The 15,424-nt window shown below is 36.6% G+C and overlaps 1 protein-coding gene across 1 annotated transcript in view; it reads left to right on the plus strand.

Annotated features, from left to right (window-relative positions):
* TNPO1 (transportin 1) overlaps positions 1-15,424 on the plus strand; it is a 72,562-nt gene that overhangs the window by 45,499 nt on the left and 11,639 nt on the right. The window contains exons 13-17 of the mRNA XM_007943329.2: positions 472-643; positions 2,039-2,125; positions 3,385-3,492; positions 3,624-3,782; positions 3,861-3,948. Coding sequence (XP_007941520.1) covers positions 472-643; positions 2,039-2,125; positions 3,385-3,492; positions 3,624-3,782; positions 3,861-3,948 — 614 coding nt within the window. The remainder of the gene's footprint in view (positions 1-471; positions 644-2,038; positions 2,126-3,384; positions 3,493-3,623; positions 3,783-3,860; positions 3,949-15,424) is intronic.

Below are 15,424 nucleotides of genomic sequence, written 5' to 3' on the forward strand. Positions count from 1 at the left end.
ACTACTTGCAATATTTTATAAGTATTACTAAAAGTAACTATTGCCAATAATAATAATCAGCTTTGATTACAAGACATGGCAAGTTATATGAAGGAAATGAATAAATAGTGTATTTCATAGTGCTAGTGAATAAGGTTTTCATTGACAAATGGTTTATGGCTATCATTGTAGAAAACTTCTGATTGAATAAAACAGATGGTACACAAATATTTTAGAAATTAAGAACTGAATATACATTATACTCAAAACAAATTTATGTCTCAAATTGAAAATAATTGCACTAAGACTCTGGGGTTTTTTCCTTTCTTATACATTTCTCCTAATAGACAAGACATACATAAGGCAAGTTTGAAATAATGCATTGTAAGGCTTAGAGAAACACTTGAGGGATAGTGCTAATCCTAAGTGCTTAAACTTTTATATCTCTTTTATGCAACAATAAGTATTCATTCTCTTTTTCACAAATTATAGTGCCTTTGCTACCCTTGAAGAGGAAGCTTGTACAGAACTTGTTCCTTACCTTGCTTATATACTTGATACCCTGGTCTTCGCATTTAGTAAATACCAGCATAAGAACCTGCTCATTCTTTATGATGCCATAGGAACATTAGCAGATTCAGTAGGACATCATTTAAACAAACCAGTAAGTATCTGTGATTATCAAGGAAAATACAATGTGTAGCATAGTATCATCAGTAGGTTAACACATACTTCAAAACTAAAATATTTCTAAGGATGAGGAAGATTAGTACTTGCTGCTGTAAGAATATATATAGATCATACAGAGGTGACAAGTTCATCCTCCTTCATGAATAATATTAAAAAAGTAATGAAGTGTTTGGTGTGGAGGTTACACCAGCATCTCATGAGTACATTAACACTTGTTATGAAAATGAAAGTGACTAAAGGACGAAGGGCAAAAAATGTCTTTAAACTCTTGGTTTCTGTTTTTATTTAGTTCCAAGTATCAGGGAGCGCTGGTAGTGTAGTGCCTAAGGCACTTGACTGCTAACCAGAAGGCTGGTGGTTCAAACCCACCAGCCACTCCTCAGAAGGAAGGTTGGGCAATCTACTTCTGTAGTGATACTGCCTTAGAGACCCAAGGAGGGGTCGCTATGAGTCAGGTCTGACTCGACGGCACATAACAACAACAACATCTTGGTATCTACCATCGTTCTAAAAGTTACGGTTGTTTTCTCACTGAACTTAACAGACATGCAAAGTACACAATATAAAATAATTAAAAAGTGGGGTAGTAGTTGCAAAATGCTAAGTAGTAGACCAGAATAAGTTTGGTTGGGAGTACCCAAACTCTTTCTCTAGTAAGGCTAAGAGTAGGAGAAAAGATGGATTTGTTTAAATCAAATTTGAGTAATACAGAATTTTAAATAGCTCAGAATTCCATGCTGAAGCATTAATGTATGTGATTCTTATATCGAAAGTCTAAGGACTTTTTTTTTTTTTATAATTAAGGCTTGTTTATAGGTTTGTTTGGTATTGAATTTTTATTATTGGGTTTGTTCTTGGGTTTTTTGCTTTCTTTTCTAAAGGACTTAGATGAGATCCTTCAAATCTGTGCTTGTTTAAATGATGACTGTGCTTATTTACTTGATTTTATGGATTATTCCATCATTTAAGTGAATTTAAATGATGATCAATGTCTTTGTTTGCAAATACTATCCGTTTTATTTCACAGTGTATTTCACTGTAAGTTTACATGTCTGTATAAAATACTGCAGACAGCAGTCTTAATTATTACGTGTACTAAAAAAAAAAAAAAAGTCTTAATGGAGTGGAATCATCCTCGATTGTGATTTAGCAAGTCATACATTTTTATGTTACTGTTGTGTACTGTCACGTCTCTCCTGACTCTAGCCACCCTTTTAAAGGGACAAAGTAGAGCTAAGAATGAGTCTTAGTGAAATCATTCTATTGTGATTTTACACTGTTACTGTAAATTGGTTTTAGTTTTCATAGATTCAGACTTGTATTGTTTATATGTAATAGTGAAGCTTTATGTATTTTTCATCGTAAATAGGAATACATTCAGATGCTTATGCCTCCACTGATCCAGAAATGGAACATGTTAAAGGACGAAGATAAAGATCTCTTTCCTTTACTTGAGGTATTTCCAATCTGGTAACATTTAATCTGTGTTTCACTAAAAATTTATATTCTGATCTAAAATATGTGAGAAGAAAGTGTTAATAAATTAATGGAATTGTGCGTTAAACCATTTCTATTGAAATGCTAGGAGCTCTGGTAGCATAGTACCTAGGGCACTTGAGTGCTAACCAGAAGGCTGGTGGTTCAAACCCACCAGCCACTCCTCGGAAGGAAGGTTGGGCGATCTACTCTTGTAGTGATACCACCTTGGAAGCCCACGGAGGGGTTGCTGTGAATAGGGTCCCACTCAATGGCACATAACAACAATTGAAATGCTAAATAAATACAGAGTTTCTCATTACTTTAATTAATGGTACATCTATACAAAGAACTGTTAAATAGAGAAACATGATGAACATGTTCAGCTTTTTAAAAAATTAGACAAAGGATCATAAAATACATGCTGTTTCCTAGCTTACTCTGCTTAATTAATAATATATCTTACAGAGCTTTCTGTATAAGCATGTATGTCTGTCTATTCAACAATATTTATATAGATATATTGCTATAGCATAATTAATATATATGATTTAAATTGTATTATGGTTAGGGTTTGGTGCTAGGAAAGAGGCTTTACTTTATACCTTCTCTCTAGTCTAGTTGCATGTTTTTCCATGTGTACATAATACTACCAAAAAGACATCTTACGTGATCTTCAAGTATATGAATAACACCTAGTTAGATTGACATTAGTAGAACCAGTCCAGTCACCGTCATTTTTGTTCCCTTTGTCATCTCAGGGGTCACCAACTTCTGCCATCTATTGTCCCTAGCCAAAGAAATAAAAAACTTTGGTGACCAACAGCAGTGATTCATTCTAGGCCCAACACTCTGGCTCATTAGATGCATTGTTTTCAGACGGGCTGAGAATGTGCCCAGTAAAGTATGCCTACGTCATTGAGCAGGATGGAATACGAATGACTACATCTTTTAAATTTGAGGAAAAGATAGGAATACACATAATACTTCAAGTCTGTCTTTTAAGGGTAATGCTCGTTATAGGAACACTTTTACTTTTCATCTGTGTAAATGTCTCCCTGACTGCCTGGCAAACTCCAAGCAATGAGTGGAATCCAAAGAAGTTTGCAAAGATAAACCTTCTGTAGACGAGTTGAGCAGGCTCCTAAATGGACACGATCTAAATGAGTCCAATTTCAAGTTGTATCATAATTTTATGTATACCCAGAAGATTTAGCACATGTACTTTTTTCTTTTTAGTGCCTATCTTCAGTTGCCACAGCTCTGCAGTCTGGCTTCCTTCCATACTGTGAACCCGTGTATCAGCGTTGTGTAAACCTAGTGCAGAAGACTCTTGCACAAGCCATGGTATTTTTATTTTTTTATATCTTTCTGTTCTTAGAATTAAAAACACTTTTCTAAAGAAAGATATAATGTATACAAACTTTTTTCAGTATTTGTTTAAAGTATCCTTTCCAAAAAAAAATCTCTAATTTCAGCTGAACAATGCTCAACCAGATCAATACGAGGCTCCAGACAAAGATTTTATGATAGTGGCTCTGGATTTACTCAGTGGCCTGGCTGAAGGACTGGGAGGCAACATTGAACAGCTGGTAGCACGAAGTAACATTCTAACACTAATGTATCAATGCATGCAGGTGAGACTTGTTAGATTAAAATTAGTTGAAACGTAGATCTCTGTCACATTGAGGTTAATTTCTTTTTATTTCTTGTAGGATAAAATGCCAGAAGTTCGACAGAGTTCCTTTGCCCTGTTAGGTGACCTGACAAAAGCTTGCTTTCAGCATGTTAAGCCTTGTATAGGTATGAATATTTTCTACTGTAGTAGATAAGATTTTTTAAAACATTTTCATTAAGCTGAAATCTTACAGAATCTCAACATTTATAATTGCACATTGTTCTAGTTAAAGTAAAGCTGCTTTGATTGAAGCAGGCAAGTTGGGAACCCCTGTGCTTCATTCCCATGAGCTCACCATCACTGGAGCAGCTGTTCAGGCATTCCTGTGTCTGGGAAAAAGTTTGAAAAGTACTGCTGTAGAGTAGAGGATAGGCTCACTGGGGAAGCTTGGTGAACTGTGTGCTAACTCATAGGTGTTTTTCTTACTAGCCTCTTCTTTTAGTATAGGTATCTAGAAATAATAATAATCAGCTTTCCTGCTCTAATAAACCAACATAATTTTACGGATGTTTGGGAAACTTCTCAATGAATATCATGTTAAAAGTAAACGATAATTTGTTTCTGTTTTAATATTGTAGCATTTCTCTTGTCCTTTGTGAAGATAATAGATTCCTTAAATAATGTAACCTGTATTTCTATCAGAAGTGTTTTTTTCCTATATACCCCAAAATCTGAATGAAGAGAATTTATATTACATGATTTTAAAAACATTGACCTAAATAGTTTTTTCCATTTGATACACTTCTGTTTTTGAATAACTGTATTTTTGAACTTTGGCTAATATTACTAATTGTGTTGAGTTGAAAAACATCAAATTTAAGGCTAATTACTCATCTAACTCTTTTGTACTGAAAGTATAATGAATTCTTATATGTAAAAACAACGAGAGAGAAAGAGACTTTGTAAATGGTATTTTTTCAGTATCTTTAAGGACGTGCACTGTGTCTGTCTATTGTTTCCAGGGCATCCTGCCCCTTTTCCATTTTATTTTGGTAAAATTATATATAACCCAAAAACTGATTTTGTCCATCGTAAAGTATATAATTGTTGTTTGTTGTTATGTGCCGTCGAGTCGGACTCAACTCATAGCGACCCCTCCTTGGGTTTCCGAGGCAGTATCACTACGGAAGTAGATTGCCCCATCTTCCTTCCAAGGAGTGGCTGGTGGGTTTGAACCACCAGCATTCTGGCTAGCAGTCAAGTGCCTTAGCACTATGCTACATTCAGCACTGTTTCCAGATACATTTATTCATATAGCTGTACAGATGTTGCTGATTCTTGTTTTCTTAATCTTTCATGTAATACAAACCCATTTTTAACCATAGGTTTTTATTTGTTTTTTGTTTTTTTTTCCTTAAATTCTTTTTTTCACTTTCTGTGATTTGAGTAGAATTTACAGAGCAAATTGGTTTTCCTTTCAACAGTTAGTATACATTTTGTTTTGTGATATTGATGTACATTTTGTTTTGTGATATTGATGTATCACATAATGTATAACAGAACTCTTCCACCTCTTCCTGTATTTACCATTTCTAATCCTCTCTCTGTGTCCTTTCCTACCTTCCGAACTTTATCCCTGAGCATATGTTGCCCTTTTGATCTCATATGATTGGTTGTCCATTTCCTCCCTGATCTTTACTGTTCATTTGATAGGTCTGTTTCTTGTTTGGCTGAAAGTTGAGCCACTGTGGTGATTTCAGTTCTAGGCTTGAAGGGGGAGTCTAAGAGCCATTGTCTTGGTGATTCCATCAATCCCTGTCAGACAGTAAGCCTGGTCATTTTAATGATTTTGAGTTTTGATCTACATTTTTCTCCCATCTATCCAGGACTTCCTGATATGATTCCTTTTAGAGCAGTCAGCAGTGCTAGCTAGGTACCATCTAATTCCTCTGCTCTCAGGGTCCTAGAGACTGGGGTTCATGTGAGCTAATAGCCCTTTGAACTGATTATTTTCTTATATCTTTGATCTTCAGTCATCTTTGCTCTGGAAAGGAAGGGACAAGTAGAGCACCTTAAATAGCTACACATAAGCTTTTAAGACCTCGGTCACCACTCACCAAAGTAGGATGGAGAAATTGCCTTTATGGACTGACTGTGTTATGCCATTTGACCTTGTTGTCTCCCAAGACTGTGGTCCTTAGTACCCAGGCCCAGTGACTTACTCCTCTGAGGTGTGTAGTTATAGCTGAGAAGTTTGCATAACTTTGCGCCCTGTATGCTATTCATGGAAATATTTGCAGCACATATAAATACATATGTAGAAATATCCTGTCAAACCTATATATATTTATGTATATAGTTCTATTCATCTTCGCATAGCTATTCAGCTTCTGTGTCTTAAGTATCCAGTTGTAGATCAATACTATTACTATCACTGCATGATTTTATTTATTTATATATATGTGTGTGTGTGTGTGTGTGTGTGTAAGTATGTATGTAATAGTATTTAATACATAATAGGTAATAGTATTTGCCTTTAACTTTTTTTCTCCTCCTAGTGCCAGCTTTTGCCTTGATCATGTTGTACTGACCTCCTCCTTTTGTATATTGCCTTTCCCTTCACCCAAGTAAATACGTGTCTATCCTCTACTAGTGATTTACCCTCCTTTTCCCCTTCCACCCAGGTAACCTTCTTTCTGGGTGTAAACATTTGCTTAATTTTTTTTTATAAAAGTAATCTCATACAGTATTTGTCCTTTTGCAGTTGACAGATTTCACTCGGCATAATGTCCTCTAGGTTCATACATGTTATGAGGTGTTTCACTGATTCATAATTATTTTTTAAGATTGTGTGATACTCCACATAGTTTGTTTATCCATTCATCAATTGATGGGCCTTTAGATTATTTCCGTCTTTTTACTATTGTAAGTAATACTCCAGTGAGCATGTTGTTGTTAGGTGCCATCAAGTTGATTCCAACTGATAGCAACCCTGTGTACAACAGAACAAAACATTGTCCAGTCCTGTGCCATTCCACCTCGTTCAGGGTCTTCCCGTTTTTCACTGACCCTCTGTTTTATCAAGCAAGATAATCCTTCTGCAGGGATTGGTCCCTTCTGACATTATAGCAGAGTATGTGAAATAAAGTCTTGCCATTCTCACTTAAAGAGCCTTCCAACTGTGCTTCCTGTAAAATAGATTTGTTCCCTCTTCTAGCAGTCCATGATACAATCAGTATTCTTCACCAACACCACAATTCAAATGCATCAATTTTTCTATAATTTGCCTTATTATTCATTGTCCATCTTTCACATGCACATGAAGCTATTGAAATACCATGGCCCACCTTAGCCTCCAAAGGGATAGCTTTGCTCTTAAAACACTTTGTAAAGGACTTCTGAAGATTTGCCCAATGCAGTATATCATTTGATTTTTTGACTGCTGCTTCCATGGGCATTGATCATGGATCCAAGGAAAATGAAATCTTTGACAACTTCAGTCTTTTCTTCATTTACTATGATAAACATGAGTGTGCATATGTATCTGTTCTTGTCACAGCTCTTACTTCTCTAGTATTGGGATTGCTGGATCATACGGTATTTGTTTTTCCAACTTTTTAATGAAGTACCATACTGTTTTCCACAGATGTTGCAGTATTTTACAGCCCCACCAGCAGTGTATGAGGGTTCCAGTTTCCATACTTGCCAGCATTTGTTGTTTTCTTTTCTTTAGAACTTTACTATTAATGCTGGAGTGAGATGATATCTCATTGTTTGATTTTTCTCTCTTTAATGGCTAATGATAGCAAACATTTCTTCAGGTATTTTTGGCCACCTGATTATCTTCTTTGGTGATGTGTCTGTTCATGTCCTCTGCCTGCTTTTTAATTGGATTGTTTGTTTTTTGTCATTGGGCTGATGAAGTTTTACATAAATTGTATAGATTACTCCTTAGTCAGATATGTCATTGCCAAAATTTTTCTCTGTAGGTTCTCTTTGTACTCTTTTAGAGAAAACTAATGATGCATGTAAGTGTTTAAATTTTACCAGGGTCCCCCTAGTCATGTAATTTATGTTCTGCTGTTTGTGACTTTTTAATTTGATAGATACTTAAACCATAATTTAGGTCTTCTATGTTTGCCCCTGTTTTTTCTTTGATGATCTTTCTACTTGTAAGTTTTCCATTTAGATCTTGGACCCATCTCAGGTTAGTTTCTGTATATGATGAGAGATAGGGGTCTTGTTTTGTTTTTCTGCAAATGGATATCCCATTTTGCCAGCATCATCTGTTAAAAAGACTAGCTCTTCCCCCATTTAATGGATTTTGGCCCTTTGTCAAATATCACCTATCCATAGGTGGATGGATTTACCTCTGGATTGTCAGTTCAGTTCCATTGGTCTGTGTCTGTCATTGTACCAGTACCAGGCTGCTTTGATGACTACCATGGCTATATGGTAGGTTTTGAGATAGGAGGAGGGAGTATGAGGCCTCCTACTTTGTTCTTCTTTAGTAGTACTTTCATTATCCAGGGTCTCTTTCCTTTGCATATTAAGTTGGTGATTAGTTTTTCCATCTCTTTAAAGAATAATGGTGGAATCTGTGTTTCTACAAGTGCATTTGTATGTTCTGTAAGAATTTCCAGGTATATAGTAGAGCTGACAAGGTTGTAGTCACTTCTTAACCATAGCTAGCTGCCAGGAGGGAGCAAGTAATTTGGACCTGTGGACTCAGGACCGTGGTCACAAGGGACATAAAGCTCAATGGGCATAACATACTACACAAAAACATTACTGAACATTCTACTTTGGCAAGTAGTGACTAGGATCTTAAAAGTTTGCAAGCAGTCATCTTGATGCCCATCTAGATGCGGTGATGGGTCTCTCCTCATCCAGAGCAAAGAAGAATGAAGGAAACCAAAGACTCATGGAAGCAATTAGTCCAAGTGACTGGTACACCATGTGATCCTTAGCCTATGTGACTGAGACCAGAAGAACTAAAAAGTGCCCAGCTACCACTCTCAGCCACTGTGAGGGGGATCTGTGTAGGAGATCCTGGATAGAGTGGGAGAACACTGTAGAACAAAACTCAAAATCATTTTAAAAAAAAAAAAAAGAAGAAGGGACCAGGCTGGTCTGATAGAGCCTGGTAGAACCCCTGAGACTATGGCCCCTAGCTTCCCTTCAGGTCTGCAATTGAACCCACTCCTGTGGCTTCCAGACAAACAAAAGACAGCCATATGAGCTGAACATGTACAGTAGAGTAGATATACTCCTTGGAGAGAACAGTCATGGGAGAATAGAAGGGCTTTGTATGCACAGGGAGACAGCTTGGGGCAGGAGTGCATGAGAGGGAAGGACCCAGGGAAGAGGAACTATGGAGAGGAAGTGGGAAGAGAACTGTTGCATTGTGGGAAATTGCAGTGAATGTAATGAGGCAAAGTATATGTGAACTTCTGTATAGAAAATGAATTTGAAAACTGTCACCCAAATAACAATAAACTTTTTTTAAAAAAGACCATGGGTAAACACCCAGTAGACATTAATGTTGGTGTATCTAGTCCTTGCCACACATTTCTTTTTAAAAAAAAAAAAAAAAAAAGAATGGTGAAATCTGGATTGAGATTGCATTATATCTATAGACCATTTTGCATGGTATTGGCATTTTCATAATGTTAAGCCTTCCTGTCCATGAGCATGGTATGTTCTTCCATTTATATAGATTTCTTCTGATTTCTTGTAGTCGTGTCTTGGAGTTTGCTTTGTATAGGTCTCGTATCTCTGGTTGGATTTATTCCTAAGTATTTGATCCTTTGAGTGGTTTATGTAACTGATAAAGTTTACCTGATTTTCTTTTCAGAGTTCTCTTTATTAGTGTAGAGAAATCTGACTGATTTTATATAATGATCCTATACCCTGCCACTTTGCTGAATAATTTTATTGGTTCCAGTAGATTTCTTCGTGAGTCTCTGGGATTTTCTATGTATAAGATCATGTTGTTGTTGTTAGGTGCTGTCGAGTCAGCTCCGACTCCTAGTGACTTTATGTACAACAGAATGAAACACTACCTGCTCCTGTGCCAGCCCCACAGTCCTATACTTAAGCCCATTGGCTATACTTAAGCCCATTGTTGCAGCCACTGTGTCAGTCCATCTTGTTGAGGGCCTTCCCTTCTTTCGCTGACCCTCCACTTTACCAAGCATGACATCCTTCTCCAAGGAATGATCCCTTCTGACAACGTGACCAGAGTTAAGTGAGACAAAGTCTGGACATTGTTGCTTCCAAGGAACAATCAGCTGCACTTCCTCCAGGACAGATTTGTTCATTCTTTCAGCAATCCATGATACTTTGAGTGTTCTTCACCAGCACCATAACTGAAAAGCATCAACTCTTCTTCAGTCTTCCTTGTTCATTGTCCAGTCCTCACATGCATATGAGGTGATTGAAAATACCATGGCTTGGGTTTAGTATAGGATGATATCATCTGCAAATAGAGATGCCTTTACTTCTTTGCCAATTTGGTTGCTGTTAATTTCCCTTTTTTGCTTTATTGCTCTGGCTGGGACTTCCAGTATAATACTGAATAGGAATAGTGATAAGATAAGAGGCAGTCTTGTCTGGTTTCAAGGAGAATGTTTTCAGTCTCTCTCCATTAAGGATAATGTTGTCTGTTGATTTTGGGTATGTGCCCTTAATCATGTTGAGGAATTTCCCTTCTCTTCCTGTTTTGCTGAGTGTTTTTATCAAAAGTACATGTTGGATTTTGTCAAATGCTTTTTTTTATATCAATTGATACAATCATGTGGTTCTTTTCCTTTGTTATGTATGTTGGTGATTCCATTGATTGTTTTTCTAATGTTGAACCATCCTTGCATAACCTAGTAGTAATCCTTTTTGGTCATGATGCATTATATATATTTTTTTTTTGATGTTTTGTTGGATTATATTAACTAGAATTTGGTTGACATTTCTTGTGTCCGTGACCATGGGGGATGTTGATTAAACATTTCTTTTTTTAGTTGTGTCTTTTCTTGAATTTGATACCCAGGTAATACCTTCATCGAATGAATATGGGAGTATTCCAACCTTTTCTCTGTTCTGGAATAGTTTGAGTGTCAGCTCTTGTCTAGAATGTTAAGTAGAATTTGTCAGTGATGCCACCTGAGCCAGGACTTTTGTTTTTGTTAAGGTGGGTTTTTTTTTTTTTTCCTATGACCTGTTCAATTTCTTTTATGGTGGTGGGTCTGTTCAAATTTTCTATCTCAGATTGTATTAGTTTCTAGAAATTTATCCATTTCTTCTAGGTTTTCAAATTTGTTGGAGGACTGTTCTTCATAGTATTCTGTTACTATCCTTTTTCTTCAGTTGGTTCTGTTCTGACATCACTTATTTGTGATTTTTTTCACAAATAAGCAGATTTGTGTTATTTTCATCTGTACCTTCTTTTCCTTTGTTAAATTTGTCAGTGGTTTGTCAATTTTATTAATCCTTTCAAGGTGCCAACTTCTTTCCATTATTTTCCTGTTTCAGTTATTTCTGTTCAGATCTGTATTATTTCCTTTCTTCTGGTAACAGTAGGCTTTTTTGGCTATTCTGTTCCCCTATGTCTCTTGATTGGTACATTTAATTCATTTAAATTTAATGTAATTATTTATAGGTATGAATAGCCTGTTGTCATTTAGCTCTGTGTGTGCACACATGCATGTACACATTATGGTGATGATTTCTTTGTTCCATATAGATTTTTGTTCTTGAATTCATTTAGTTCTTAGATTTTTTAGTTCCTTTGTTGCTACTGTTTTAGTGTTTACTGGGTCATCTTTATGTTTTTCTTTTTTATTTTGGTGAGAGGGTTTATTGATATTCTTTGAAATTAGTTACTGTTTAATTTATTCTTTTCAAGTTTACAACAATCTGTTCTGTCTTGGTATCATCTTGACTTTTTCTCCATTTGGAAGTTTTGTAACTATACCATTTATTCCCTCTTTTTGCTTTTTAATTGTCATCATTTTCAGATTGACATGTCTGGTTCTCTATTTTCAGTCTTAGAGATTTATTTTTGAATAATCTGGATCTGGGTTAGTATTGCCTAAGGCATTTGACTGCTAACTGAAAGGCTGGCAGTTGAAACCCAAGGAAGAGTCGCTGTGAGTTGAATCAACTCGACGGTGGTGAGTTTGGTTTGGTTTTTGTTTTATATCTGGGTTGATTTTCAGCTAATGCTGTCACACGTCTTAATCTCAGGTCATTATCTGCCTTTGTGGTTTCTCTGTTAGAAGAACTCCCTTGAGCATCTCTTGGAAAGCTGGTCTAGTTTTTACAAATTTTCTTAATTTTTGTTTATCTGGAAATGTCCTAGTTTTGCCATCATATTTGACAATGTGGAAATTATCAAACAATATCCTTAATAATATCACATGCAAGTAAAAGCTTGCTGAAGATAATTCAAAAACAGTTGCAGCAGTATATTGACAGGGAACTTCCAGAAATGCAAGCTGGATTCAGAGGAAAATGTAGGAAAGGGATATCATTGCTGATGGATCTTGGCTAAAAGCAGAGAATACCAGAAATATGTTTACTTGTGTTTCATTGATTGTGCTAAAGCATTTGATTGTGTAGATCATAACGAATTATGGATAACATTGAGAAGAATGTAAATTCCAGAACACTTAAATTTGCTCATGAGGAACCTGTAGGTGGACCGGGAGGCTGTTGTTGTAACAGAACAAGAGAATACTTAATGGTTTAAAATCAGGAAGGGTGTGTGTGTCAGGTTTGTATCCTTTCACTGTACTTACTCCTTCTGTATGCTGAACAATAATCCAAGAAGCTGGACTACATGAAGAAGAATGCAGCATCAGGATTGGAGGAAGACTCATTAACAACCTGTAGTATACAGAAAACACAGCCTTACTTGCTGAAAATGAAGAGGACTTGAAGGCCTTACTGACAAAGATTAAAGACTACAGTCTGCTGTACAGATTATGTCTGAACGTAAGAAAACGAAAATCCTTACAACTGGGTCAATGAGCAGCATCACAATAAATGGAGAAAAGATTGAAGTTGTCAGAGAGTTCATATTACTTGGATAAACCTTCGACAGTAATGGAAGCAGCAGTCAAGAAATCAGATGAGAGTTCTGGTAAGATGGAGGAATAGGCAGACAAGCTACACAGACCCTCTTCAACAACAAAAAAAGAGAGAAACCAATTGACAGAGATACAGAAGATAATCCTAGAGCCCTGAGCTTTGAAAGAAAGTATTCAGAAGTGGATTAGGCACCAACTAGTGGAAAAACCTGAAGGAACACAGTGAGTACAGAGACGGTCAGAGTAGTGGACTGTCAGCTACTCTGATAAGACCAACAGCCTGAATATTTCCAGGGACCTGAGAATTGACCTGAAGATCAGCCCTGGTCACCAAGGGCTACAGGGATGACTGCACTAGTGGCCTTTGACTAGGAAGGGAAACAGCAAGGAGGTAGACAACCTGAGCTGTGGACTTTCCACTATCAGAGGGTGCAGCCATTTTGATTGTTTACAAGCAGCGGCCATTTGGATATTTAAAGTGACCAAGTGTGCAGCCATTTTGAATCTTTGCAAGTGACAACCATATTGGATTTTAAAGTGACAGCATTCTCATGAATTCCAGGGACTTAAGAATTAAGCTCCATTTGCCAAAGACAGCAGAGACATATGGAAGCCTAACAACAGGAAAGGAGACAGGTGGTGATATAAGTGCTGCCAACTAGGAAATAGAGGAGTACAGTACCTGCTTACTTAGATGGAATCCAAAGAGAACAAAAATCATGGGCAAGTCACTTTAACATACAATCACAAATTAAATATAAACACAAAAATGTCATAATGTCTCTGAGACAACAGAGCATCACGTTGCACACAAAGACCAAGATAAAGCAGGAGAAACAAGGGACCAGGATACAGACCCAAAACACATCCCTGAGGGAAGACATAGCATTGGAACTACCTGATAAGGAATTCAAAAGAATTATATTTAGGTATCCTCAGCAAACTGAAAGACATATCAAGGAAAACACTGACAAAATTGAAGAAAACACAGATAAAAACCCTAGAACAATTTCAAAAGACAATACAAGGACAAAATAAATGAAAAATTAGAAATGATACAAAATCTACACATAGAAATCCAGAAGATTAATACTAGATTTTCAGACATTGAATGAGCAGAGGAGTAGAATTGAATCAACAGAAGACAGAATTAGGGAGGTTGAAGGCAAATATCTCAATACTTCTTTAGAAAGTGATCAGTCAGAAAAAAGAGCAAAACAAAATGAAGAAAGTCTAAGGTCCATCAAAAGGAATAACATACGTGTCATCAGAATTCCAGAATAGGAAGAGACAAATAACAAAAAATTGTCTAAGATTTGTTAGAGAATTTTCCTGGTATGATGAAAAATGACCATTTATCAATTAAAGAAGTCCGACGAACACCAAACAGGATAGACCCCAAAAGAAAATCACCAAAATATATTATCATTAAACTCACCAGAACTAAAGACAAAGAATCCTGGAAACAGCATGGGAAAAACACGAAGTTACCTACAAGGGGCAACCAATAAAACTAAGCTCAGATTTCTTGGCAGAAACCATGCAGGTGAGAAGCCAATGGGATGTAATATATAAAACCCTGGAAGAGAAAAATTTTCAGCCAACAATTACCTACCCAGCAAAATTGTCCCTCAAATATGATGGTGAAATTAAGACATTTCCAGATACACAGAAATTAAGGGCATTTGTTAAAACAGACCAACCTTACAACACATACTAAAGGGAGTCCTTTGGACAGAGAACCAACAACAGGAACCAAAAACTGACCATTAACACACATGGTGACATAACCCAGAAACCAACCCAGCTATGGAAGTATCCAAAGTAAATAAGCCTACAAGATTGTAAACAGGAAACCAGAGACATCAGTTGACAAATGAGGACAACTACAAGCCAAAAAGAGGGAAAAAATTGTGTAGTTACAAAACTTCTAAATGGTAGGGAAGTCAAGACAACTTTACAAGATAGAACGGACTGTTATAAACTTGAGAAGAAAATTACAAATCACAGGGTAACCTCAAAGAGAAATGGTAAACCTTCACATCAAAATAAAAAAAGAGGACCAGCACAAATGTTTAGCGAATACGAAAACAGCAGCAACCAAGGAAGTGATAACATGATTCAGAAACAAAATGAGCTCAGCACAGAAAAGTATATGGAACAAAGAAATCGACATCACAAGAAAGCACATAACAAAAATGACAGCTTGTGAATAATTCATACTTGTCGATAATTACCTATTTGGCAAGGGACTTATCTCTAAGATTTATAGCAAACTCCAGCACTTCAACAGCAAAGGGATTAACAATCCAATTGAAAAATAGGCAGAAGACATGAATAAACACTTCACCAAGGAGGATATTCAGGTGGCCAGTAAATACATGAAGATACGCTCACGATCATTCGTCATTTGTTGTTGTTATTATGTGCCGTGGAGTCGGATCCGACTCATAGCGACCCCACCTTGGGTTTCCGAGGCAGTATCACTACGAAAGTAGATTGCCCCATCTTCCTTCCGAGGAGTGGCTGGTGGGTTTGAACCCATCAGCCTTCTGGTTAGCAGTCAAGTGCCTTA

This window comes from Orycteropus afer, unplaced genomic scaffold, assembly GCF_000298275.1.
Source record: "Orycteropus afer afer isolate SDZICR_OR568_19922 unplaced genomic scaffold, OryAfe1.0 scaffold00104, whole genome shotgun sequence".
NCBI classification, from domain to species: domain Eukaryota; kingdom Metazoa; phylum Chordata; class Mammalia; order Tubulidentata; family Orycteropodidae; genus Orycteropus; species Orycteropus afer.